Source organism: Anomaloglossus baeobatrachus, chromosome 8, assembly GCF_048569485.1.
Source record: "Anomaloglossus baeobatrachus isolate aAnoBae1 chromosome 8, aAnoBae1.hap1, whole genome shotgun sequence".
Classification (NCBI taxonomy): Eukaryota; Metazoa; Chordata; class Amphibia; order Anura; family Aromobatidae; genus Anomaloglossus; species Anomaloglossus baeobatrachus.
Genome location: NC_134360.1, coordinates 106,090,284 through 106,116,834, shown reverse-complemented (window position 1 = coordinate 106,116,834; position 26,551 = coordinate 106,090,284). Strand labels below are relative to the sequence as shown.

At 46.6% G+C, this 26,551-nt stretch overlaps 1 protein-coding gene across 4 annotated transcripts in view; it reads right to left on the bottom strand.

Annotated features, from left to right (window-relative positions):
* SERHL2 (serine hydrolase like 2) overlaps positions 1-26,551 on the bottom strand; it is a 206,762-nt gene that overhangs the window by 59,091 nt on the left and 121,120 nt on the right. For all 4 annotated transcript variants that reach the window (XM_075320901.1, XM_075320904.1, XM_075320902.1 and 1 more), the window contains one exon: positions 25,077-25,111. In XM_075320901.1, the coding sequence (XP_075177016.1) occupies positions 25,077-25,111 (35 nt within the window). The remainder of the gene's footprint in view (positions 1-25,076; positions 25,112-26,551) is intronic.

The following is a 26,551-nucleotide window of genomic DNA, read 5'->3' as shown; positions in this document are numbered from 1 at the left end:
TGATTGGTGCTTACTTCATCCGTGGAGAAGGTTTGGGTTAGATTGACCCTTATTATTCTTGAATATTGCACTTTATGTTCTTTGCACTGCTATTAATCATTGTAATTTTAATCATGCCCATTAAAAGTTAAGTTTTAGTCCCTGCTGCTTTGGTACTGGTTAATGGCCCACTCAGAAGTTTTGCCCCCTCTGAGCCGAACCCCCAGCTACGCCAATGCCATCAAGTGACCCCCGGGCTTTATGACCTCTGAGATGTGGTGATTTGACGCCAACTTCCAGTTGACCCGACATCAGTGAGGCGGCTGGGTGACTGGGCTGTGGGCGACGTTTCACTGCTCATCCCTGTCCAGCATCTCACTACTTGCGGCGCTCTGCAGCGAAGGAGAGAGCACGCGAAGTGATGGGCTGTGACGCTGGGCTGTAATAAGCTATGAAAATCCGTCCATAGACCAGTCACTCAGGGAAACTGGGGCCAGGCTCTGTGATGTTTGGTCAACTGGAAGTTGACGTGACATCACAGCATCTCAGAGGTCACGGAGCCCGGGGGTTATATGATGGGGACGAGCGGACCGCAATAGCGCCGCTCAGAGGCAGAATGTGCTACACAAAGTATTTGACAAAAGCCCTCCCTATGAATTTTACAGGGATGTGGCCACTAATGCTGAGTAGTGAACCACCCCTTTAAACAATAAATTTTTATTGGTTTTCAGATTAATCAGCAATTGACAGGAAAAGAAGGCGTTAAACAAAAAATATGTACCGATTCAATTACAGTTTGTAACATATCAACAAGAATAAGTGTAACAAAGAACTAGGAAGCGTTCATTTGAGATGTCTGATCTATCACACTATAATGCTTTGCTGTTTGCGTTGATGTCATTGACCTAGTGGCCAGATGAGTGAAAAATAATAATTTTTTATGGTTTAGAACATATTTCCAATACCTTTCTAACCTCAGTCCCTCAACATGGGGACCCTTCAACCACAACCTAAGGGAGGAAAAACACATAGAGAAAAGAAAGAAAGCTGGTAAGCCCTAAAGTGAGAACAAGAATAGAAAAGAAAAGATATATGGCATTGCACTTTACTTCAGGATCTGTTGGTACAAGGGCGATGACAAAAACGCCTCCCAGTGAAACCAGGTATTGGCAACCGCATCCCCTTCCCGGTGGGAGCATGCTACCAGACACTCCATACGATGTGTCAGGTTCACTTCTGCAAACCATTCCTCCAAGGACGGGGGATCCACAGATCTCCAGTGTCTGGGGATTACTGTTTTTGCGGCCTGCAATAGGTGTCTGAGCAGTGATTTTTTAGATTTAGACATGGGGAACATATATAGCAAGATTGCTTCTGGAGATTGTGGGACTGAGATCCCTGTCACCTCCAATACCGTTTTGAGGACTCCATTCCAGAAAGCGTTCAGGGTCGGGCAGGAATACGATATATGTGACATCGTTCCCGCTCCACATCGCCAACAAGTGTCTGGCACTCCAGGAAACCATTTATTCATTCATTTAGTTTCTTGTGATTTGGAAGCTATGATTGATTTATGAGAGAGAGAAAAGCATTTATCCCATTGGGTTTTTGTGAAATTTTTATTAAGCTCTGACTCCCATGCCTCACAATAAGGAGGAAGGGAAAGTAGATCTTTTTCCGAGAGCAACTTGTAAATAACCGACGTCGCATGCGGAATAGTTGGTTTTGCGAGACAGAGCGATTCGAAAGTTGACAGGGGGCGTGTCAGAGTGTCTATCTCAGGGATTGATGAGTAAAAGTGCTGGAGTTGAGTGTATTCAAATACCTGACGCGGAGTGGGGGATGTCTCTCCCAGGATCGTGTTAAGTGGCAACAATCTTCCGTTAGGGGCCACCTGGTGTAGACGTAGTGGGCGGGATTTAGGGCATCCTACAAAATGAAGCGGCGGTACATCCCGGCTTAAACAAAGGGTTTCCCGAAATGGGAAATAAGGGACCGTGTTCGACTATCAATCTGTTTTTCAAGGAAGGGACGTTCAGGGCTTTCAGCGTGTTGGCTGTCGTATAGGATATGTCTACCTTTTTTGGAAGTAGGGAAGAGCGTAGCCAAGGCAGGGATCCGACCGAGATTGGGCATACATCCGTCGCCAATCGCACCCACAGTTTCGTCGAGTAGCTATTAGTTAAATCTAGTACACGTGCATGAGCCGCCGCTGAATAATAACGACGACAGTCCGGCAAGCCCGTCCCACCCGCTTCCTTTGGACGTACCAGGGTTTCCCAGCATAGCCTCGGGTGTTTTGACGCCCAGACGAAATTTTTAAATTGTCGCCTAATTCCTTCCCAGAACGAGGCTGGGATATATGTAGGGATTGTATGTATTAGATATACAGTCAGGGCCAGAAATATTTGGACAGTGACACAAGTTTTGTTATTTTAGCTGTTTACAAAAATATGTTCAGAAATACAATTATATATATATATATATATAATATGGGCTGAAAGTGCACACTCCCAGCTGCAATATGAGAGTTTAATGCAGCCAAACTAGAACAAGTCCTGCACTGCCTGCCCTCAATTTACCTTTTGGTTCAGTGGCTCACGTGCTGTTGGTTATCATGTGGCGCTGGTTTCAGGCGCAGCGTGCTGGTCGGTAGCAGACAGCTAGGGGATCCAACAGCAGATTTGGCCCCTTAGATGGAGTAATCAAAAAAGCCATAAAGAAGAATTGGCATATCCTTGCCAACGATCCAGATTTGAAGGATAGGATAGACGCAGGACCCTTAGTCTCTTACAGACGGTGTAACAATTTGAAAGATCTACTGGTGAAAAACAGAGTGACTTGTCCATCCACATGGCTGGAAAAATGTTCCCCTGTAGGGAACTTTCGCTGTGGCCACTGCAGGTATTGTGCCTTGCATCTCACCGGTACATCTGTTCAAATTGGTTCTTTTTCTCACCAAGTAAGGCAGTTCATTTCCTGCAAAACGAAATATGTGGTTTACGTAATTGTATGTCCCTGTGGAAGATTCTATATAGGGAAGACAATCAGGTGTATGTACGTACGCTTTAGAGAGCATTACAAATCAATATCGACAGGAAAAGGTTCTCCTAGGTTAATAGAACACATTCGTACAGCACATGAAGGCAATCCTAACACCTTGCGGTTTGCAGGACTAGTCCAGGTTTCCCTACCCCCACAAGGGGGCGATCTCCACAAATTATTGCTACGAAAAGAAGCGAAGATGATAATAAAATGTGGAGCTCAGGGAAGCCTGGGGTTAAATGACCGCAACGACTTAGTGATCTTCTTATAAAAAAACGTTTTTTTTTTTGTTTTTTTTTTTTAAACCAGTTTTTTGTAAATGATCTGCGAGTGTTTGATACATTTTATACCATTAGATAAACGAATTGATAGGTCAGTAATAAAGAATAACATGAATATAATGTGTTATGTGTGGATCTGACGATACAAAATGCCCTTGTACCTTGTCAGTGGTATTTTTCCTTTTTTGTATATGTATAGTAATGCATGCAACATTGTTTGTATAATTATGTTTTAAATGGGATGTTTTGTATTCATTCATGTAAATCACTGTTATGGGTTAATTCCTCTGTTTTTAACGTGCGGGGCGGTGGCCTGGATGCACTCCCCTTTATAAGGTGCGTGCGGCCACTCCCTGACGTGGACCCGTAGAAGTCTGACTTACAGACGAAACGGCCGTCGTCCTGTGGAGGGACTCGCATCCAAGCCACCTCCCGCATTTTTACCTGCACCTATGGAGAAAATCGTCTAAATAAAAGAAATTGTTTGGCATAGCAGCTGTTTGCGGTCGATTTTTCGTCTCCCTGCTGTTGGATCCCCTAGCTGTCTGCTACCGACCAGCACGCTGCGCCTGAAACCAGCGCCACATGATAACCATCAGCACGTGAGCCACTGAACCAAAAGGTAAATTGAGGGCAGGCAGTGCAGGACTTGTTCTAGTTTGGCTGCATTATACTTGGATCTTTTCCTGGAGTCTCTATTGCACGCTGTTGCCAGGCTCATTACCAAGGTTCACAAAAGACTGTGTATATTATCACATGTGCGGTAGCCACGATGGAACTGATGGACAATGAAAGCGCAAGTTCTGTTGACGTTCCAGGTGTACAGGCGGGGAGGATGGATGCGGCTTCCTTTTTCGAGGAATGCAACTTAAAAAAGGACACTGAGGTACTGGGCATTAAGACACTCGAAAATAAGATATATTCCCTCTCTGACAGAGAGGTGCGTTTATTTTGGACTATTAAGTCGTTGCAGTCTTATGTTGATTGCGGCAGGGTCCCTAGGGGCCTTCGTGTGATAAAGACATTGTCCCATTTTCAAGATGACACAAGTTTTACTAAAGAATGGGAGAGCATTCAACATGATTGTTCCATGAGACTGCTCCAGCTGGTGTTAAAGAAAAATGAGGAGGAGTATTCAGCTCTGAACATACAGCTGGATGATTTGAAAAAAGACACCCGTTCACGGGTTACTGAGGGTATTTGGACAACATTTGTACAGAATTTGGATAAAAAATTGATTGAAACTCAGACAGAGATTAAAAATAAAAAAAGAGAGAAATTTATGAGGGATAAAAAAGATTACGAAATGGGACAAATTTTCTGTTGGACGAAAGATCGTTCTAAAAATTACAAAAGAAAACCGTATATAAAAAATAAAAAACTGGGCAACCAGGAAAAAGGGTACTGGACCACGGAGTCGGAGTCTAGTGGCTCGGAGGACGTGGTTCCAGGCCCCTCTAGAATGGTGACCCCCCATGTTGGGCCAAATCCTGCCCCTTTAGGAAACGCACCCGTAGGGGGGGCAGGAAGAGGCACAAGGGGAAGAGGACACAAAAGAAAATTTGTCTCATGGAAGAATTAGAATGTTTTCCATCTTCTCTCTCTCTCCCCACTAGCGGCATTGTTAACTTGTCTGAACATGAGCTAACTGACGATATGGTAACTGTTTTGTCTAGAGGTTTAAATTTTTGCGTGCCAGAAGAGTTTGATTTTGCCGAGTTCAGGATTGACTTATATAAAGCTACAAGAAAAATGCATTTGCACAAGTTTTTTCACCAGACATCAACCACTTCAACTGTGGTCCCTGAGGGTCACCAACCTTGCACAACTGGGGGGTCTGATTGGGACATCACGGGGGCATTCGACTCTACGGTAACCCAGGCGGCTGGTTTGCTTTTGAGTCTAAGTGACCCTGAGGGTGACAATCCCTTTGACCCAGGTGGTGACACAGTTGAATGTGGAAAATTTACCAAGGGGGTGAAATCTAATTTTTTCCCCCCAGTAGCCCACGGTAATTTAATCGATGTGTTTCAGGAAGCAGTTGTCAAGGATGTGGAGGCATTACTGTACCCCAAAATGGATAACAATCTTAATGAGGGGGAAGCGTTAGCGGTGAAAACAATGCGCACGTGGGACGACACGGTATTCCGCCAAGCTGACAAGGGCGGTAATATCGTGCTGTTGACGCGTGCTGCATACATAAAAGAATGCCTAAGACACTTGCAAGACCGTGACACATATACTCCTCTCCAATCTAACCCCATTAATGAGTACAAGAAGCAGCTGATACGATTTCTAGGGAGATATGTAACACTCGGTTTTCTTACTAATACTCAGGTGGAAAAATTAATCCCTGAGTTCCCCACAAAACCCCACTGGTACGCTATACCCAAGATACATAAAGATAGTGTCAACCCCCCTGGCCGCCCAATAGTGGCTGGCATCGGCTCATTAACTGAGCCGTTGTCCCACTATCTTGATTGGTTATTGAGGCCTCTTATGAAAAGAATTCCTTCTTATGTGAAGGATAGCAATGATTTTGTGTCATTGTTGAGAGGCTTCGTCTGGCAGGAAGGCTTCAGGCTGGTATCCATTGACGTGGAAAGCCTGTATACACGGATACCTCAGAACCTGGGCGTACAGGCAGTAAGGGATACGGTAGCGCGCAGTGGAAAAACGCAGTTGTACTGCAATTTTGTTGGAGAGGCTTTGGATTTTGTGCTTTCTAGAAATGCATTTATGTTCCTGGATAAGTGGTACGTCCAGTGCGGGGGTACTGCGATGGGTACCCCCGTATCGTGCGCCATGGCGAACATTTTTTTGGGTTTTTTTGAGAGCACATACGTTTTTGTTAGCACAAACCCATTTCTCAAGCACGTAAAGTTGTTCCTCAGGTATGTGGACGACATATTCATGGTGTGGGATGGCACGGAGGAGGAGTTCACAGGCTTTGTCACCTACCTGAATGATACCAACACCATGAATATGTCTTTCACATCATGTTTTGGGGGCAACACTATAACTTTTTTGGATATAGAGGTTGAAGTGAAGGACGGTTCAATATTGACAAAGATGTATAGAAAACCAACCGCCTCTAATTCGTTGCTGCACTTTAATAGTGCTCACCCCAATCATACTAAAGCAGCTTTACCTTACTCTCAGTTTTTGAGGTTAAGGAGGATCAATAATGTAAAAGAAATTTTTGAAGAACAGGCTGGAGATTTAAAATTAAGGCTATTGGCACGGGGGTACCCGAGTACATTGATCGATTCCGCCTATGACAAGGTGTGTTCTGAGAGTTCGGACGTTTTAGGCTTTAGTCAATCCCCTAGTGTCGGTGAATCGTCTTGTAGTCAAGTGAAGGCAAAAAGGATAAGAAAAACGAACAATGCCGCTAATAGGTTTATGTTTAGTTTCAGATTTGGCCCCTTAGATGGAGTAATCAAAAAAGCCATAAAGAAGAATTGGCATATCCTTGCCAACGATCCAGATTTGAAGGATAGGATAGACGCAGGACCCTTAGTCTCTTACAGACGGTGTAACAATTTGAAAGATCTACTGGTGAAAAACAGAGTGACTTGTCCATCCACATGGCTGGAAAAATGTTCCCCTGTAGGGAACTTTCGCTGTGGCCACTGCAGGTATTGTGCCTTGCATCTCACCGGTACATCTGTTCAAATTGGTTCTTTTTCTCACCAAGTAAGGCAGTTCATTTCCTGCAAAACGAAATATGTGGTTTACGTGATTGTATGTCCCTGTGGAAGATTCTATATAGGGAAGACAATCATGTGTATGTACGTACGCTTTAGAGAGCATTACAAATCAATATCGACAGGAAAAGGTTCTCCTAGGTTAATAGAACACATTCGTACAGCACATGAAGGCAATCCTAACACCTTGCGGTTTGCAGGACTAGTCCAGGTTTCCCTACCCCCACAAGGGGGCGATCTCCACAAATTATTGCTACGAAAAGAAGCGAAGATGATAATAAAATTTGGAGCTCAGGGAAGCCTGGGGTTAAATGACCGCAACGACTTAGTGATCTTCTTATAAAAAACCGTTTTTTTTTTGGTTTTTTTTTTTAAACCAGTTTTTTGTAAATGATCTGCGAGTGTTTGATACATTTTATACCATTTGATAAACGAATTGATAGGTCAGTAATAAAGAATAACATGAATATAATGTGTTATGTGTGGATCTGACGATACAAAATGCCCTTGTACCTTGTCAGTGGTATTTTTCCTTTTTTGTATATGTATTAGTAATGCATGCAACATTGTTTGTATAATTATGTTTTAAATGGGATGTTTTGTATTCATTCATGTAAATCACTGTTATGGGTTAATTCCTCTGTTTTTAACGTGCGGGGCGGTGGCCTGGATGAACTCCCCTTTATAAGGTGCGTGCGGCCACTCCCTGACGTGGACCCGTAGAAGTCTGACTTACAGACGAAACGGCCGTCGTCCTGTGGAGGGACTCGCATCCAAGCCACCTCCCGCATTTTTACCTGCACCTATGGAGAAAATCGTCTAAATAAAAGAAATTGTTTGGCATAGCAGCTGTTTGCGGTCGATTTATCGTCTCCCTGCTGCAATATGAGAGTTTTCACATCCAAATCGGAGAAAGGGTTTAGGAATCATAGCTCTGTAATGCATAGCCTCCTCTTTTTCAAGGGACCAAAAGTAATTGGACAAGGGACTCTAAGGGCTGCAATTAACTCTGAAGGCGTCTCCCTCGTTAACCTGTAATCAATGAAGTAGTTAAAAGGTCTGGGGTTGATTACAGGTGTGTGGTTTTGCATTTGGAAGCTGTTGCTGTGACCAGACAACATGCGGTCTAAGGAACTCTCAATTGAGGTGAAGCAGAACATCCTGAGGCTGAAAAAAAAGAAAAAATCCATCAGAGAGATAGCAGACATGCTTGGAGTAGCAAAATCAACAGTCGGGTACATTCTGAGAAAAAAGGAATTGACTGGTGAGCTTGGGAACTCAAAAAGGCCTGGGCGTCCACGGATGACAACAGTGGTGGATGATCACCGCATACTTTCTTTGGTGAAGAAGAACCCGTTCACAAAATCAACTGAAGTCCAGAACACTCTCAGTGAAGTAGGTGTATCTGTCTCTAAGTCAACAGTAAAGAGAAGACTCCATGAAAGTAAATACAAAGGGTTCACATCTAGATGCAAACCATTCATCAATTCCAAAAATAGACAGGCCAGAGTTAAATTTGCTGAAAAACACCTCATGAAGCCAGCTCAGTTCTGGAAAAGTATTCTATGGACAGATGAGACAAAGATCAGCCTGTACCAGAATGATGGGAAGAAAAAAGTTTGGAGAAGAAAGGGAACGGCACATGATCCAAGGCACACCACATCCTCTGTAAAACATGGTGGAGGCAACGTGATGGCATGGGCATGCATGGCTTTCAATGGCACTGGGTCACTTGTGTTTATTGATAACATAACAGCAGACAAGAGTAGCCGGATGAATTCTGAAGTGTACCGGGATATCCTTTCAGCCCAGATTCAGCCAAATTCCGCAAAGTTGATCGGACGGCGCTTCATAGTACAGATGGACAATGACCCCAAGCATACAGCCAAAGCTACCCAGGAGTTCATGAATGCAAAAAAGTGGAACATTCTGCAATGGCCAAGTCAATCACCAGATCTTAACCCAATTGAGCATGCATTTCACTTGCTCAAATCCAGACTTAAGACGGAAAGACCCACAAACAAGCAAGACCTGAAGGCTGCGGCTGTAAAGGCCTGGCAAAGCATTAAGAAGGAGGAAACCCAGCGTTTGGTGATGTCCATGGGTTCCAGACTTAAGGCAGTGATTGCCTCCAAAGGATTCGCAACAAAATATTGAAAATAAAAATATTTTGTTTGGGTTTGGTTTATTTGTCCAATTACTTTTGACCTCCTAAAATGTGGAGTGTTTGTAAAGAAATGTATACAATTCCTACAATTTCTATCAGATATTTTTGTTCAAACCTTCAAATTAAACGTTACAATCTGCACTTGAATTCTGTTGTAGAGGTTTCATTTCAAATCCAATGTGGTGGCATGCAGAGCCCAACTCGCGAAAATTGTGTCACTGTCCAAATATTTCTGGACCTAACTGTAGCAATCTGGGGAGGATAGTCATCTTTAATATGTTAATACGTCCAAACCAGGAAAAGCATGTTCGCTCCCAAGCGGCCAGGCTGTTCTCCAGTCTGGAGAGGAATGGCTGAAAATTCAGAGGGAACAATCTGGACAGCTCCAAAGGTAGACGAATGCCTAAATAGGTTATGACATTGTCTGAAGGCCACTTAAATGGATAATGTGTCTTCAAGTCTTGAACCAGCTCATTAGAGAGCGAAACATTAAGAGATTCGGATTTGTCCATATTGATCTTAAAATTGGACCACTTACCAAATTTTTCTAGTAAATTCAGCACGTGAGGCAAAGAGGTCGTTGGATTGATTATGTAAATTAATACGTCGTTGGCAAACGCGGAGCATTTATATTCTTTACCAGCTATTTTAATTCCTCGGATCTCAGGGGTGTTGCGGATGGCGGTCAGAAGATGTTCCATGATTAGTATGTAGAGAAGGGGAGATAGTGGGTAGCCCTGTCGGGTGCCATTGTGGATAGTGAAAGGATTTGAAATTGAACCATTAATTTTCAGCCTAGCCGCTGGGAATTTGTATAGGGCGAGTATCTTAGTTCGGAAAGAGGGACCCAGACCAATATGCGTAAAGGTTTGTGCTAGAGAAGACCATGAGATTCTATCGAATGCCTTCTCAGCATCAAAGGATAGGACCATCATCGGAATTTTATGGGTCTTTGCATGGTGTATGATGTCTATCGTTTTTAGGGTGTTGTCCCGTGCTTCCCTGCCTGGGACAAAGCCCACCTGGTCCGGGTGGACCAGCGCGGGGAGCAGGGGACCAAGCCTATTAGCCATTAATTTAGCGTAAATTTTTAGGTCCGTGTTCAAAAGAGAAATTGGGCGGTAGCTCTTACAAGTATGCGGGTCTTTTCCCAGCTTAGGAATTACAGTGACATACGCAGCCGTGGATTGGTCAGGAAATGGGCAGGACTCAGAGATAGAGTTGAATGCTACCAACATTAATGGGGATACAAGGTAGGTCTGCTAATATTTTATAGAATTTTCCTGTGAAGCCATCTGGACCAGGGCTTTTGTTACTTGGTAGGTTTTTTATTACATCTAGTAGTTCTGTGTGGGTAAAGGGGTTATCTAATTCGGTTATTACTTCTGGGCTTGTAATGCTAACGGGGGAGGCGACTGGGAGTGGAGAGCTAACCGGGTTAGGGAGATTGTATAAATTTGAGTAGTACGAGCGGAAAGTTTCCGAGATCTCCGCCGTTGTGTGGAGCATGGAATCATTGGGTCCCTTTATACAGGGGATAAAGTTTTGGATGCACTGTGAGCGTAAGGCCCTGGCGAGCATCCTTCCCGGTTTATTACCAAATTCATAAAATCGACTGCGCCCGATTTGGAGGTATCGTTTATAGGAGTTGTCTAGTAGTTCTTTTACTTCCTGTCTTGCCTTAAGAAGGTTTCTCAACGTTTCTGTCGAGAGCGCGCTTTTGTGGGCTAGTTCTAGTTTGGTTACAGTTTGAAGGGCTGAACTCAGAGCTTGAGCTTTGGCTTTTTTTTTGGAAACGGTCGGGTTTTTCAGTGAACAGTAGATCGGAGCGTGATCAGACCATAGTATGTTACCTATTGTTGTCGAGGATACCCAAGGGAGGGCTGAGTGATGTATCAGGATATAGTCTATCCTACTGTAGGAGTCATGTGGTGTAGAATAGAAGGTATAATCTCGGACTTCAGGATGTTGCAGTCTCCAAGCGTCACATAGCTGTAACCCGAGGAGACTTTTCTTGATATGTTTAATGGTTTTGTAGAGTATGTGTGATTTTTTCTTTGAGTTGTCTAACACCGGGTCCAGTGTAAGGTTAAGATCAGCACATAGAATGACCGTCCCCTGAATCAAGGGGGTAGAAATGTCTATTAAGTTTGAAATGAAGCTGGCTTGGTCTTGGTTCGGAGCATAGACGTTTATTAGAGTTAATGTTTGGCCTTCGATTTTTAAAGTAAGAATGATGTATCTGGCCTCTATCTGTTGTGCAGCTGACAAGTTGGTGGGGGAAGGATTTGTGTATAGCGATGGCGACTCCTTTAGATTTGTTACTAGGGTTGTTGGCAAAGTGCCAACTGGTGTAGTGTTTGTGTTTGATGTTAGGTGCATGGTTCTCTTTATAGTGTGTTTCTTGTAAGCAGATTATCTGTACCTTTTGCTGGTGGAAGTGTTGCAGAATTTGAGCCCGTTTTTCCGGTGTGTTTAGGCCTTTGGCGTTGAAGGAGGCAACTCTCAATTCAGTCATTCCGGCTTGGGGGCGGTTTGATCCCAGTAAAAGGGGGGTTTTGTGCAATGCCGAGGGGGGGGGGAAAATAGAAAATTTAAAGCGTAGAACGAAGACAAGGAGGTGAGACAATAGAGAGTGACAAAAGTCAGAGGTAAAGCCTCTGTGCAAAAAGAAGAATAGGGGAAAAAACAACTAGTACGATACCAACGTATTACAGGAGCTCGTGCGACCCTGAAAGGCAAGACAGAGGCTCTTCCCTATGTGGGGCGAAGTCTAGTCCAGCACGTGTCAAGACAGCACAGGAGCCTGCATAACACCATAACTAGATTAACATTCTAATTTGGTATGACTGTATATCCAACGGCTAGGGGATAAAGCAAGTTATCTTAGGGCATTAAGGGAATTGTGGAAAAAAAATTATTATTCAGCTCACCTGTATATGTATCCGCTCAGTTCACGTGGGATGCAGGATGTCCACCGGACAGGCAGGTCCGTAGAGGCAATAGCAAGGAGACAGGATGGGACTCAGCACCAATTCCAGGATAGCAAAAATATAAATCCAACGAAAAATATATAAAAGTGTAGAAACTTTATTCAATGATTAAAAATCCAAGAAAAACATCATCGGTTCCATGAAAACATCATGGCTTGACGCGTTTCGGACAGTTGGAATATAGATAAGTCCTTAATCATAAGCATCATAAGATTAAGGACTTATCTATATTCCAACTGTCCGAAACACGTCAAGCCATGATGTTTTCATGGAACCGATGATGTTTTTCTTGGATTTTTAATCATTGAATAAAGTTTCTACGCTTTTATATATTTTTCGTTGGATTTATATGTTTGCTATCCTGGAATTGGTGCTGAGTCCCATCCTGTCTCCTTGCTATTAAGGGAATTGTGACCGTAGTCAAATAGACCTTTACCATTAAACTAGACTAGAACTATGCAGTATGGCACATTTAAATTGTTACTGAGTATCTTGTTGGAGTTCATGTGTCTCTATCAGGGAAACTGTCCTCTATCCTTTAAAACTAAATACGTGGAATTCAATTACATTTCTCTCTTCTTCCCTCACTCAAGCCTCCTATCTTTTCTGCTTAACCCCTTCAGCCCCCAGCCTGTTTTCACCTTAAAGACCCGGCCATTTTTTGCAATTCTGACCAGTGTCACTTTGACAGGTTATAACTCTGGAACGCTTCAACGGATCCTGGCGATTCTGAGATTGTTTTTTCGTGACATATTGTACTTCATGTCAATGGTAAATTTAGGCCGATATTTTTTGCGTTTATGTGTGAAAAGTTTGGAAATTTGGCGAACATTTTGAAAATTTCGCAATTTTCAAAATTTGAAATTTTATGCCCATAAATCTGTGAGATATGTCACACAAAATAGTTACTATGTAACATTTCCCACTTGCCTACTTTACACCAGCGCAATTTTCGAAACAAAATTTTTTTCCGTTAGGAAGTTAGAAGGGTTCAAAGTTCATCAGCAATTTTTCATTTTTCCAACAAAATTTACAAAAGAATTTTTTTAGGTATCACATTTGGAGTGACTTTGAGAGGCCTAGGTGACAGAAAATACCCAAAAGTGACCCCATTCTAAAATCTGCACCCCTCACACTGCTCAAAACTACATCCAAGAAGTTTATTAACCCTTTAGGAGCTTTACAGCAACCAAAGCAATGTGGAAGGAAAAAATGAAAATTTTACTTTTTTACACAAAAATGTTACTTTAGCCATAAAATTTAGCATTTTCACAAGGGTATCAGGAAAAATGCACCATAAAATTAATTGTGCAATTTCTCCTGAGTACACCGATATCTCATATGTGGGGGAAATCAATTGTTTTGGCGCACGGCAAGGCTCGGAAGAGAAGGAGCATCATTTGAATTTTTGAAAGCAAAATTGTCTGGAATAATTAGCAGATGCGATGTTGCGTTTGGAGACCCCCTGAGGTGCCTAAACAATGGAGCTCCCCCACAAGTGACCCCATTTTGGAAACTAGACCCCTCATGGAATTTATCTAGATGTTTATTGAGCACTTTGAACCTCTGGGGGCTTCACAAAAGTTAATAACTTTGAGCAATGAAAATAAAAAAAAAAAAAAAAATTACCACGAAATTGTTACTTCAACCAGGTAGCTTTTTTTTCACAAGGGTATCAGGAAAAATTGCAACATAAAATGTATTGTGCATTTTCTCCTGAGTACACAGATACCTCATATGTGGTGGAAATCAAATGTTTGGGCGCACAGCAGGGCTCGGAAGGCAAGGTGCGACAATTGACTTTTCAAACGCAAAATTGTCTGGAATCGTTAGTGGATGCCATGTTGTGTTTGGAGACCCCCTGAGGTGCCTAAACAATGGAGCTCCCCCACAAGTGACCCCATTTTGGAAACTAGACCCCTCATTGAATTTATCTAGATGTTTACTGAACACTTTGAACCCCTGGAGGCTTCACAAAAGTTAAGAATGTTCAGCCGTGAAAATATATATATTTTTTTTTTACCATGAAATTATCTCAACCAGGTAGCCTTTTTTTCCACAAGGGTATCAGGAAAAAATGCACCATACAATGTATTGTGCAATTTCTCCTGAGTACACAGATACCTCATATGTGGTGGAAAGTAATTGTCTGGGCACACAGCGGGGCTCAGAAGAGAAGGAGCGCCATTTCACAGCAACATTGGTTGGAATTATTAGCGTACGCCATGTTGCGTTTGGAGACCCCCTGAGGTGCCTAAACAATGGAGCTCCCCCACAAGTGACCTCATTTTGGAAACTAAACCCCCATGGCATAAATCTACATGGGTAATGAGCACTTTGAACCCTCACGTGCTTCATACATTGAGGCATAAAAACAAAAAAGTACTTTTTTTTTTCCACAAAATGTTATTTTAGGCTCCATTTTTTAATTTGTACAGGGGTAACAGGATAAAGTGGACCGCAAAATTTGTTGGGCAATTTGTTCTGAGTACGCTGATACCTCATATGTGGCAGAAAAACACTGTTTGGGCGCACGGCAGAGCTCCAGAGGAAAGGAGCGTCATTTGACTTTTTAAATGGAAAATTAGCTGGAATCGTTAGCCGCACCATGTCGTGTTTGGAGATCCCCCCGATATGCCCAAACACTGGAGCTCCCCCACATGTGACCCCATGTTGGAAACTAGACCCCCCCCAATACAAAGAAACATTAGTTTGGCATAATAAAAAATACAGACGTCCGTAAAAAAAAAAAAAATATATATGCATCTGCAACTGACACTAAGGCAAGCGCCACACATGAGAGCAATGCACAAATCTCGCATTGCATCACCCGACACAGCCGCACACTCCTGTCTGGAAGAGAGCGACCGTGCCGGATGATGCGGTGTGAGACTCGAGCATCGCTCTCATGTGTGGCACTGGGCTGACCCTTACAATATTCAGTAAAAAATACTGTAGTTGATGATTACTACAGTATAATTTTACTGGCCCTAAACTAAGTTTATTTGTATTTCTTTCTTAGTTTACAGAAAAAAAAATTAGGACGAACGCACGGATGTGCTGCAAAAAGGGGGGGACTAGGTGGGATGGAAAAAAGATGGATGGAGGATAGAAGGGCTCAACGGATGCAGGAGCGGCGGAGGATGGGAGGGCGTGGCGGATGGAGGAGCGGTGGAGGATGGGTGAGGGCACAACGGATGCAGGAGCGGCGGAGGAAGGGGGGGCGAGGGGAAGGGTGGAAGGGGAGTGGGAGATGAGATTGGGGATAGCTACCTTACAGAATGGATCTAGGCAGCAGGATTGCAGCAGATCCGGGAGGGGGGAAAGGGGGCAGAGGATTAAGGGGATGGGAGAGAGCAGGCAGCAGATCAGGGAGGGGGCAGAGGCTGATGGGGGAGTGAGGTGGCAGATGCAAGGGCGCAGAGGCTGATTCGGTAGTGAGGTGGCAGATGCAGGGGCGCAGAGGCTGATTGGGGAGTGAGGTGGCAGATGCAGGGGCGCAGAGGCTGATGGGGGAGTGAGGTGGCAGATGCAGGGGCGCAGAGGCTGATGGGGGAGTGAGGTGGCTGATGCAGGGGCGCAGCGGCAGATGGGGAGAGAACTGTGGCTGATTGGGAGAGTGCGGCGGCAGATGGAGAGAGTGTGGTGGCAGATGGGGAGAGTGCGGCGGCAGATGCAGGGGCGGTGGAGCAGCTGATGGGGAGAGTGCGGTGGCTGATGCAGGGGCGGTGGAGCGGCTGATGGGGAGAGTGGAGCGGCAGATGCTGGGGAGTGCGCAGCGGCAGATGCTGGGGAGTGCAGCGGCAGATGCTGGGGGGTGCAGCGGCAGATGCTGGGGAGTGCAGCGGCAGATGCTGGGGAGTGCAGCGGCAGATGCTGGGGAGTGGAGCGGCAGATGCAGGGGAGAGTGGAGCGGCAGATGCAGGGGAGAGTGGAGCGGCAGATGCAGGGGAGAGTGGAGCGGCAGATGCAGGGGAGAGTGGAGCGGCAGATGCAGGGGAGAGTGGAGCGGCAGATGCAGGGGAGAGTGGAGCGGCAGATGCAGGGGAGAGTGGAGCGGCAGATGCAGGGGAGAGTGGAGCGGCAGATGCAGGGGCGGTGGAGCGGCAGATGCAGGGGAGAGTGGAGCGGCAGATGCAGGGGCGGTGGAGCGGCAGATGCAGGGGCGGTGGAGCGGCAGATGGGGAGAGAGCAGTGGCTGATAGGGAGAGTGGAGCGGCAGATGCAGGGGCGGTGGAGCGGCAGATGCAGGGGAGAGTGGAGCGGCAGATGCAGGGGAGAGTGGAGCGGCAGATGCAGGGGAGAGTGGAGCGACAGATGAAAGGGAGAGTGGAGCGGCAGATACAGGGGCGGTGGAGCGGCAGATGCAGGGGAGAGTGGAGCGGCAGATGGGGAGAGAGCAGTGGCTGATGGGGAGAGGGGAGCGGCAGATGCTGGGGCGGTGGAGCGGCAGATGCTGGGGCGGTGGAGCGGCAGATGCAGGGGAGAGTGGAGCGGCAGATGGGGAGAGAGCAGTGGCTGATGGGGAGAGGGGAGCGGCAGATGCTGGGGCGGTGGAGCGGCAGATGCTGGGGCGGTGGAGCGGCAGATGCAGGGGAGAGTGGAGCGGCAGATGGGGAGAGAGCAGTGGCTGATGGGGAGAGGGGAGCGGCAGATGATGGGGCGGTGGAGCGGCAGATGCTCGGGCGGTGGAGCGGCAGATGCAGGGGAGAGTGGAGCGGCAGATGGGGAGAGAGCAGTGGCTGATGGGGAGAGGGGAGCGGCAGATGCTGGGGCGGTGGAGCGGCAGATGCTGGGGCGGTGGAGCGGCAGATGGGGAGAGTGCAGCGGCCGCCGTGACGCTCTCCTCCCGCTGCGCCACCCCCTGCATCTGACGCCGCTTGCTCTTACTGCTGAGTAGCGGCATAACATGCAGGGGCGCAGCGGGAGAGTAGCGGCGTCACATGCAGGAGCGCAGCGGGAGAGCAGGGGCGAAGCACATGGAGCAGGGCAGCGGTGGATCGGGGGCTGTGACTCACAGATGGGCACCCGCAGGGATCGCTCTCCTCAGATTCCACGGAGGGAGACGCTGAGGAGAGCGATCTCCTACAGCGAGCTCACCCGGTCCCAGAGGCACGGTGCTGCTTGGAGAAATCGGTCACAAGGCCGATCTCTCCAATCAGAGCTGGGGGCGGGTGCAGTAAAGCTCACTGAGCTCCAGCCAATGGCCAGTGCTGCAGCAGCACTGACATAGCTGGATTTCAATGCTTCAGCCATTTTCAATGGCTGAAACATAACACTGGCTGTGATTGGCTGACGAACGCCGTTCAGCCAATCACAGCCTCCATAGGTCCGGGAAGGAGACACCACCCCTCCTGAGGTCAGGTACAAGTCCTCTCCTTCCCGAATCTACAGTTTTTTAAAACCGATCGCGGTGCCCGGTGCTCCGGGGCCGCGATTTCGCCATGACGGATCTATCCGTCATGGGTCTTTAAGTACCAGGGCACCATGACGGCTAGATCCGTCAAAGGTCGTGACGGGGTTAAGAGGGCAAGCATAAGTCTTGGACAGTTCTGAAGAGGCACTGACGTCTCGTCATTAAATCAAGTCCTCATGTCGTGTTGCAGCGGTCCGCGGTGGGAACTCTTTTATCTCTTCCCTTTGGCTTCTCTCCAGGGGAAGGGGGGGATCCAGATAGGGGACGACCCGAAAGTCCCTGAGGCCTCCCAGTCAGGGTTATGCCGTTTTCCTTAAGTGCCACCCATTCAGGTAAAGTGATGTTGGGTAGGTCCAGACCGGCCAGGAATCCTCGCAGGTCTCCAAGTGTTCGTATCGTGAAGGTCCGGGGCCCTTTCCTCACTGATAAAGAGAAGGGGAACCCCCACCTGAAGGGAATACCCCTGTCCTGAAGAAGGGCGAGAAGAGGCTTAAAGGCTGCCCTTTGGGCCAATGTGTATCTGACAGGTCTGGCATGATTCTGATAGTCTTGCCTTGATAGGAGAGTGTTTGTTTCTGGCGAGCCGCTTGTAGAATTAGTTCTTTAAGTTGGAAGAAGTGGATCCGGCAGATTATGTCACGTAGTTAGGGGTTATTCGGGTCTGGCGGCCGTAGGGCTCTATGGGCCCTGTTTATTTCAATAAAGGTGACTGGCGGGCGCCGTAATAATCCATTGAATATGGAGGTCAGTGTGGATGGAATGTCTGCATTGGAAATGGATTCTGGGATGCCTCTAATCCGTAAATTATTCCTCCTATTTCTGTTTTTTAGATCGTCTAGGGTAGATTAGAGATTTTGTATTTGGGAGGAGTGGCGCTTAACGGTATCCGTCAGCACTTGGATAGATTTTACTGTGGAATCACGGGATTGATTTAGGGAGTCCACTTGTGATGATAAATCTGTTAGCTCCGAACGGAACTTGGCGAACTCTTGTTTACATACAGAAACAATTTGAGATGTTAAGTTTGCTATGTCCTGTTTGGTTGGCATGGACTCTAATAATGAGCGTAGATCAGCCAGGGTAGCCGTCCTGTTCTCCTCTGGGAGTGTATATTTAGGCAACTTCTCGTTCCCAGGGGGTCGTTGGTCATGGCTACTAGGGGGTGGGGTTCTGTCTGACCATCCAGTAGGGTTACCCTTGTGGTCTGAAGTTGGTGTTGTTATTTGTGTCACTTGCTGCGAAGGAAGTTTTGGGATCTCGGTCTCTATCTCCTCGCCCTCCCTGGGGGAGGCTGAAAGCCAGGATGAACCAGTCGACCACCGAGCAGATGATTCGGTGGAGTGGGGGAGGGGGGGGTCTGTCCACAACTCCTGTCCGCTATGATCTTGTGGGATCGTCTCTGAGGTCTCAGTTATTGCAGGGGGTAACTGCTGGTGTTGAGTAGATGCCTCTAATGGTGAGCATAGGGTGCAAGGGGGGCCAGCGATCCTCCCCTAGTTCCCTCCCCCATCCACAATTCTCCCCTCTGAACGCTGGACATAGGTGGTGGTTCTGCTGTAATGGGGTTCTCTCTGTTTGTGGGTACCCTCTCCCCCACCTGTCTCGGTCCTGCTGGATGAGCTGGGGGGGTCTGTGCTGCTTCACAGCCTCCTGCATTCTGGCTGATGGAAGCACCGCCGTCCTCCCTCCCCCCTCGTCTCACCTCTTCTGGAGCTGCCAAGGTCTGCCTGTTCTCCCTGCCGCCCCGTTCTGTTATGCTCTCCGGTGGCGTCTGGGGATTTCGCTTCAGCGCTCTGCTTGTCTGTGCGCTCAGGGGACTCACAGGCAGCGCCGTACTCCCGCCTGCATCGCCACGTGTGGAGCCTCCATCTTGCCCCGCGGCGTCTTCTCCAACCTCCGGTCTGGTGTTCTGCCTTCCTGGGGTCCCGTCATCGGAGGAGGTGAGTGTGGACCGGGTTGTTGGAGGCTGCAGAGGAGCCCGGTGATCTGTCCCAGGGGCTGAGGGATTGTCCATGTGCGTGCCTCGCTGCGGGTCCCTGTTTGGATCTGTCTGCAGGGAGCCCTGTGTTTCTCTGTGGGGGGTATTTGCCCGGGTGAGGAGCCTGGCGATATCCCCCTTAGCGGTCGGGGGTTGTGAGGAGGCCCGTGCCCTGGATTTTCTTGCGGTTTTACCCATGATGGGCTATGATATGCCAGTGAATAAGGGTCGGTGCTGCAGGAGCTCCAAGCCGTGCGTCCTCACACCACCAAGTAGCCACGCCCCCCCGTGAACCACCCCTTTAATTTAGGTGTGTATGTAAGTGAATTTCTATAAAGGCTATGGTGAATTTGGAATGGAAATAGGTTGTCCACAACTCAAACAACACCTTCTTAAATACTATATTGGTCAAATGTAAAAACAAATACCCTAAACTCACCTTCTGGACCAGCACCATTCAAACGATGATGATGCAGAGTCTCCAGGCGCTCACGTGACATTGTTATGCCACATGAGCACTTCAGAAAATCAGCAATTACTAATGGGCTGCTGCGCTTACATTGATTTCACTTGTCCGAGGTTCATCCAATGGAAGTGGGGCTCATTAGCAACCACTGATTGGCTCCAGGGCTCATGTGGCATAACAATGTCCTACAATCCCCAGCAGTCCACAAGTGGGAGACCAGGAACCTACATCGCGGGAATGGTGCCAGTACAAGGTATTTTTATTTTACATTGGGGAATATAGTAATTAAAAGAGGATATCCCAGTAGCGAACAAGCCCTTTAATAAGAAAATCCATCAACAAAAATAATTTGGCTGCATTTGCTGTTTAGCTGGAATGCTTATCTATAGTGCGCATATTATACCTTAATTTCTGCCTGCCACAATATCAAGACAGAAAGCCACTATGACAGATCCTGGCAACCATTGACCATTTGCTATTGGAGACCCAATTTAGGTACTTGTAAAGGATCGAGAATCTGCAATTACTGCCATGACTAAATTTTATTAGTGTGCAATTTTTCTTCAATCACAAATGTTACAGAAGCAATTCTACACAACAACATCATTTCCTTCTATCTCATACTTGAGATAAATAGAATTGGTGTCCGTTATCTTAAAGTGCTCTTAAATAGAGCCTTAAAGGGGATTGTCCACTACTCGCACAACCTCTTCTCAATCACGATGTTGGCCTTTATCAAAATAACACTAATGCGGGCGTCACACGAGGCGATCAATCGTGCGATAGATTGTTGGGGTCACGGTTTTCGTGACGCACAGCCGGCTTCGTTGGCGACGTCGTCCCATGTGACACCTACGAGCGATCGCAAATCGGTGAGAAATCGGGTATCGTGTACTCGTCGTTTATTTTTAAAAAATCGTGTATTTTACTTTGCGCAGGTTTTTCATCGTACCCGGGGTAGCACACATCGTACTGTGTGACACCCTGGGAACGATGAACACAGCTTACCTGCGTCCCGCGGCTCCCGCCGGCTATGCGGAAGGAAGGAGGTAGGCGGGATGCTTACGTCCCGCTCATCTCCGCCCCTCCGCTTCTATTGGGCGGCCGCTGTGTGACGCCGCTGTGACGCCGAACGTCCCACCCCCTTCAGGAAGTGAATGTTCGCCACCCACAGCCACGTCGCACAGCACGTAAGTGCGTGTGACGTGTGACGGGGGTTAAATGACTTTGTGCGACACGGGCAACGATATGCCCGTGACGCACAAACGACGGGGGCGGGTACGATCGCACATGCGATCGCACGATAGATCGCATCGTGTGAAGGCCGCATTATACTCACCTCTGGTGCCATTCCACTGGTGTTCGTACTCACATGACATAACAATTGGGCCCTGTCCTCAATTAGAGCTGGCTTCATTCTTCCCGCCTATGGATGAATCAAACATCAAAAGGAAGTTAGAGCTGAGTCTGACTGATCACTTCCTCGTGATGTTTGATACATCTAAATGCGGACCTCAATGAGCTCAGTGACCTCACCTCAGAAGGTCCACTAAGGTCAGGTTACCTGCGATCACAGGTGGAGGGTTGTGGGAAACTCCAGTTGTGACCGTAACTAACCTGGGTGACATCACCACTAATCGCTGAGGCTCAGTCTCTGCCTGAAGCTCACAGCAGGCGGTCATTGTTCTAGGACCACGTGCTGCCTTCAGATCTAGCAGAGCTGGAATTTACTTGTTGGACCTGGGTCTTTTGGGGGTTAATAGAGTGGTGAAAGAAAAAGAGGGTGTTTTTTTGTATTTTATTTAAAATAAAGGATTTTTTCCATGTTTGTGTTTATCTCTTTTCACCTACAGATTAGTAAGGAGGAAGGTCTCATAGATGCCACCCATTACTAATCTAGGGCTTAGTGGCAGCTGTGAGTTATTATTAACCCCTTATTACCCTACCCTGACTGCCACCGCACCAGGGCAATTGGAAAGGGCTGGGTAAAGTTTCGGAATTGTCACATCTAATGGATGCTACAATTTTGGGCGGCTGCAGACTGGTATTTTTAGACTGGGGGCCCCATAAGCATGAGTTTCCCCAGTCTGAGAATACCAGCTCCACTCTGTTTGTCTTTAGCTTAGCTGGGTATCACATTTGAAGAGGACCGCATGCCATTATTTAAAATTTACTGAATTAAAGAAAAAAAAAAAACTGCATGTGGTTCCTCGAAGGCTACTTTCACACATCAGGTTTTTCCCATCAGGCACAATCTGGAAAAAAACGGTTAAAACGGATCCGGTACCGCATCCGTTTTATCCCCATTGATTTGTATTGTCGCCGGATTGTGCCTGATGACCTTGCGTTGCATCCGGCTTTTTCCGGATGCGGCTTAATTAATGAATGCGGTGGCCGCATGGAACATTTCATGCAATGTTTTTTTTACGGGTGCGGCATAGTGCATAATGAAAGTCTAAGCACGCCGAATCCGGTGGCATGCATCAAACGCCAGAAGCATGTACCGGATTCGGTTTTTACTTCTGAGCATGCCCAGAAGTGATTCTCTGGCCTAAGAAAATCAGTGCGAGTGGAGTGGGATAAAACATCGCATTCCACTCGGACCAATTCTAGCCTGTGTGTCAGCACACATGAGCGATTATTTTCTCAGCCCTAATCGGACCGAGAAAACAATCGCAGCATGCTGCAACTGTAATGCGAGACTCTTTTCTCTCGCACCCATTCAAGTGAATGGGGCGAGAAAAATCGCACTGCACTCGCGGAACACCAGTGTACTATGCATGCAGAGCGAGAGTCACAATAGCCGGCTACGGAGGAGAGAGGGAGATAAATCCCACCTTCCGCTCCTCCGTGCCAGCCCGCCCCTCCTGAGAGCCTGCCCACCCCCCACAGCTGTGGTCCGCTCGCATATTCAGACCGCAAACGCAGGGACACTAGCATGACACTCGGCTCCTGCTGTGCTGCCAGCACGAGCCGAGTGTCATGCGAGCATCGTAGTAGTGCCCCATGTGTTCCCAGCCTCTCTCTCTCACACTCACTCACTGACTCATTCACTCACTCTCACCCACTCACCGATCACGGGCGCGGTGCTGCACGGCTGTCACACTGATGGCGGCTTCACCTGATTTGAAAATGCCGGCCACCCATTATTCAATCTCGTATTCCCTGCTCTCCCCGCCCACCGGCGCCTATGATTGGTTGCAGTCAGACATGCTCCCACGCTGATTGACAGCTGTCTCACTGCAACCAATCACAGCCGCCAGTGGGCGGGTCTATATCTTGCAGTAAAATAAATAATTAAAAATAAAACGGCGTGCGGTCCCCCCCATTTTGATACCAGCCAGGGTAAAGTCACACGGCTGAAGGCTGGTATTCTCAGGATGGGGAGCTCCACGTTATGGGGTGCCCCCCAGCCTAACAATATCAGCCAGCAGCCACCCGGAATTGCCGCATGCATTAGATGTGACAGTACCAGGACTCTACCCGGCTCATCCCGAATTGCCCTGGTGCGGTGGCAATCGGGGTAATAAGGGGTTAATCATGGGAGGCGTCTATGAGACACCCCCAATGATTAACCTGTAAGTGAAAGTAAATAAACACATACACCCAAAAAATACTTTGTTTGGAATAAAGGACAAAAAAACACCCTCTTTCACCATTTTATTAAAATCCCCAAATACCCCTCCTGGTCCAACGTAATCGACAGAGGTCCCGCGACGCTTTCAGCTCTGCTACATGAAGCTGACAGGAGCGGCCGTGGAACACCGCCGCTCTCTATCAGCTCCACGGAGCAACTGAGGGAGTCGCGCTGTCAGCGGTGACGTAACTGAGGTAGTGTCGGGGTGTGCGGTGATGATGATGCGTGCGGGAGTGCCAGGGTGTGTGCGAGGATGATGCGTGTGGGAGTGCCGGGGTGTGTGCAGGGATGATGCGTGCGGGAGTGCCGGGGTGATGCGTGCGGGAGTGCCGGGGTGTGCGGTGATGACGGGGTCTCTCCCTCTCTCTCAGCTTTGAAAAAAAAAAAAAAACAAAAAAAAAACCGGATCCGTTTTTTACCGGATCCGTTGCATCAGTTTTTACACACTCTGACACGGATCCGTTGCATCAGGCACAAACCGGATTGTGCCTGATTGCAAAAAACTGATGTGTGAAAGTAGCCTAATATTGAGACCGCGCCAAGATGAGTGCACAGCTGGGGCCTGCAGATGTAGCCTTTATCTCAATATATATAGAAGTAGTCTTTATCTCAATATATAGGGGATTGCATGGCATTTTTTAAATGTATTTATGTATTTTACACCAGCAGAATGCCGTCAGAGAGGGTGAGGGCATGGTCTGACTGAAGACAATCAGAGACGCTGGTGAGTGGGAAAGCCGTGAATATGCATTAGGGATAATTATTGGCACAGGAAGTAGCGCTGCAGCCGTGGGGAGTCTCCATAAGTATGTACTGCTTTAACCATTTTGCTTCCTTTTTTTTTTTTTTTTTTTTTACAGTGGCCAATCACAGCCATGGCAATACTTGGCATACAGCTGATGAGCAAGGAGAGGATGGTTTTTGCCATCTGTACGTTTACCGATCCTTGGCAAGATCACTGACTTTTGCGGTAAATGTTCAGATATCCGATCCCGATCCAATCCGGCCAAACATCTTATTATTTTAAGATTTTCTGATCTTTGCCAGTCAGGATTGCTCATCTCTACTGAAGAGACTCAAACACTGCAAAACATGTAGTCTGGTTTTAAGATTGCTACATACAATAGATGGTTTTCACCTGATGTGTATGGTTCTAGGTGGTCCTCTGAATCCACTAATATTGCCATGGTCATCTTTGGATTATTTTATTCGATTTTTTTAATAAATTCAAACTAAAAAATATTTTTATATAGCTAGAGGACTCAAAGCGCTCTCTTTTTTTTATATCTGGAGTTGCTATTTTATAGCAATACTATTATCTAATCGATATGCGTATCTGGAAATATAATACAATAGTTGGTGTGCCTTGTACTTTCTGTATTTCAATAAAGGTTTTAATCTTACCACAGTGATCCTTATATCGCGACTAAACACCACACCTGGAAGAAAAAGAAATTAATCTTCTTATACTAAACAGAAACAAATCTTCAGCCAGACAATCATTCCCAATTTAGTAAAGAATTGGTCTTTGTACAGTATGTGTGATCTTATTGCCATTATTTATGCTGGTACTGCTTAAGACTAATTTTATTTATACGAAAAGTTTTGTTAAACGGTGGACCACTACTGGATAACACGTGTTATTCAATTCCGGGGCCCACTGAAAATAAGAACAATGGCTGCTCACTTCCCGCAGCAGTGCTGTTCCAGCAATGTCAGCACTGCTATTCCCAGGGGGTTATCTAAAATTGTTGTGACCCCTGCTGCCTATCAACATTGGTGACTGCAGATTGACTGCAGGCTTTACTATTTCAAAGTAGACGTCCGCATAGATGGAATATTAATGAGCTGCAGCCAAGAAGAGACCACATGGCATAAAAATGCCACATTACCCACCTGGAATAGCAGTGCTGATATTGTAGGAAGAACATCGCTGCAGGTAATGAGCATCCATTGTTTTCTATAGAGTACTGAATAGATTAAAAGGGAATCTGTCACCAGGTATTTGCCACCTAATCTGAGAGCAGCATAATGTAGGGGCAGAGATCTTGATTCCAGCGATGTGTCACTTACTGGGCTGCTTAAAGTAGTTTTGATAAAATCACTGTTTAATCAGCAGGAAGTTATCATTACAAGACTACTCGGCGTGCACTCAGGTAGTCCAGCATATTCATGAGCTCTGTATAACTGCTCAATCTGCAGCAGATAAAACATTGATTTTATCAAAATGACAGCAAACAGCTCAGTAAGTGACACATCACTGGAATCAGGGTCTCTGTCTTTACATTATGCTGCTCTCAGATGAAGGAGCAAAAACCTGGTGATACATTACCTTTAAGCTAGGTTTGCAAAGTTGTCAACATCCCCTTTAATTAAAGGGAACAATGAAGGGGATCACACTGGGTGCAATGGAATGCACAGTTGGACTATTTTCACACTTTTCGCAAATACAAATAAACTGAAAACTATAACATTCAGGATATGCTCCCATCCCTGCATATTTTCTGTTACCCTCACATACTGTCATTATTGCCATTTAGAACTTTACATTAGTGGGTGTCTTCGCAATTTTCAAAGCATAACATTTTTGTAAAAATAAATTACAATTATTAATATTTGCAGCTAAAAAGGTGATACAAGCAGAGCTGGAGCTGCATATCAGCTACGTAAGAAAAGTATGCGGACTAAAGCGGCTTTACACGCTGCGACATCGCTAGCGATGTCGAGTGCGATAGCACCCGCCCCCGTCGTACGTGCGATAGTGTGTGATCACTGCCGTAGCGAACATTATTGCTACGGCAGCGTTACACGCACATACCTGCCCTGCGAACCGCCTCCTTTCTAAGGCAGCGGTTCGTGCGGCGTCACAGCGACGTCAC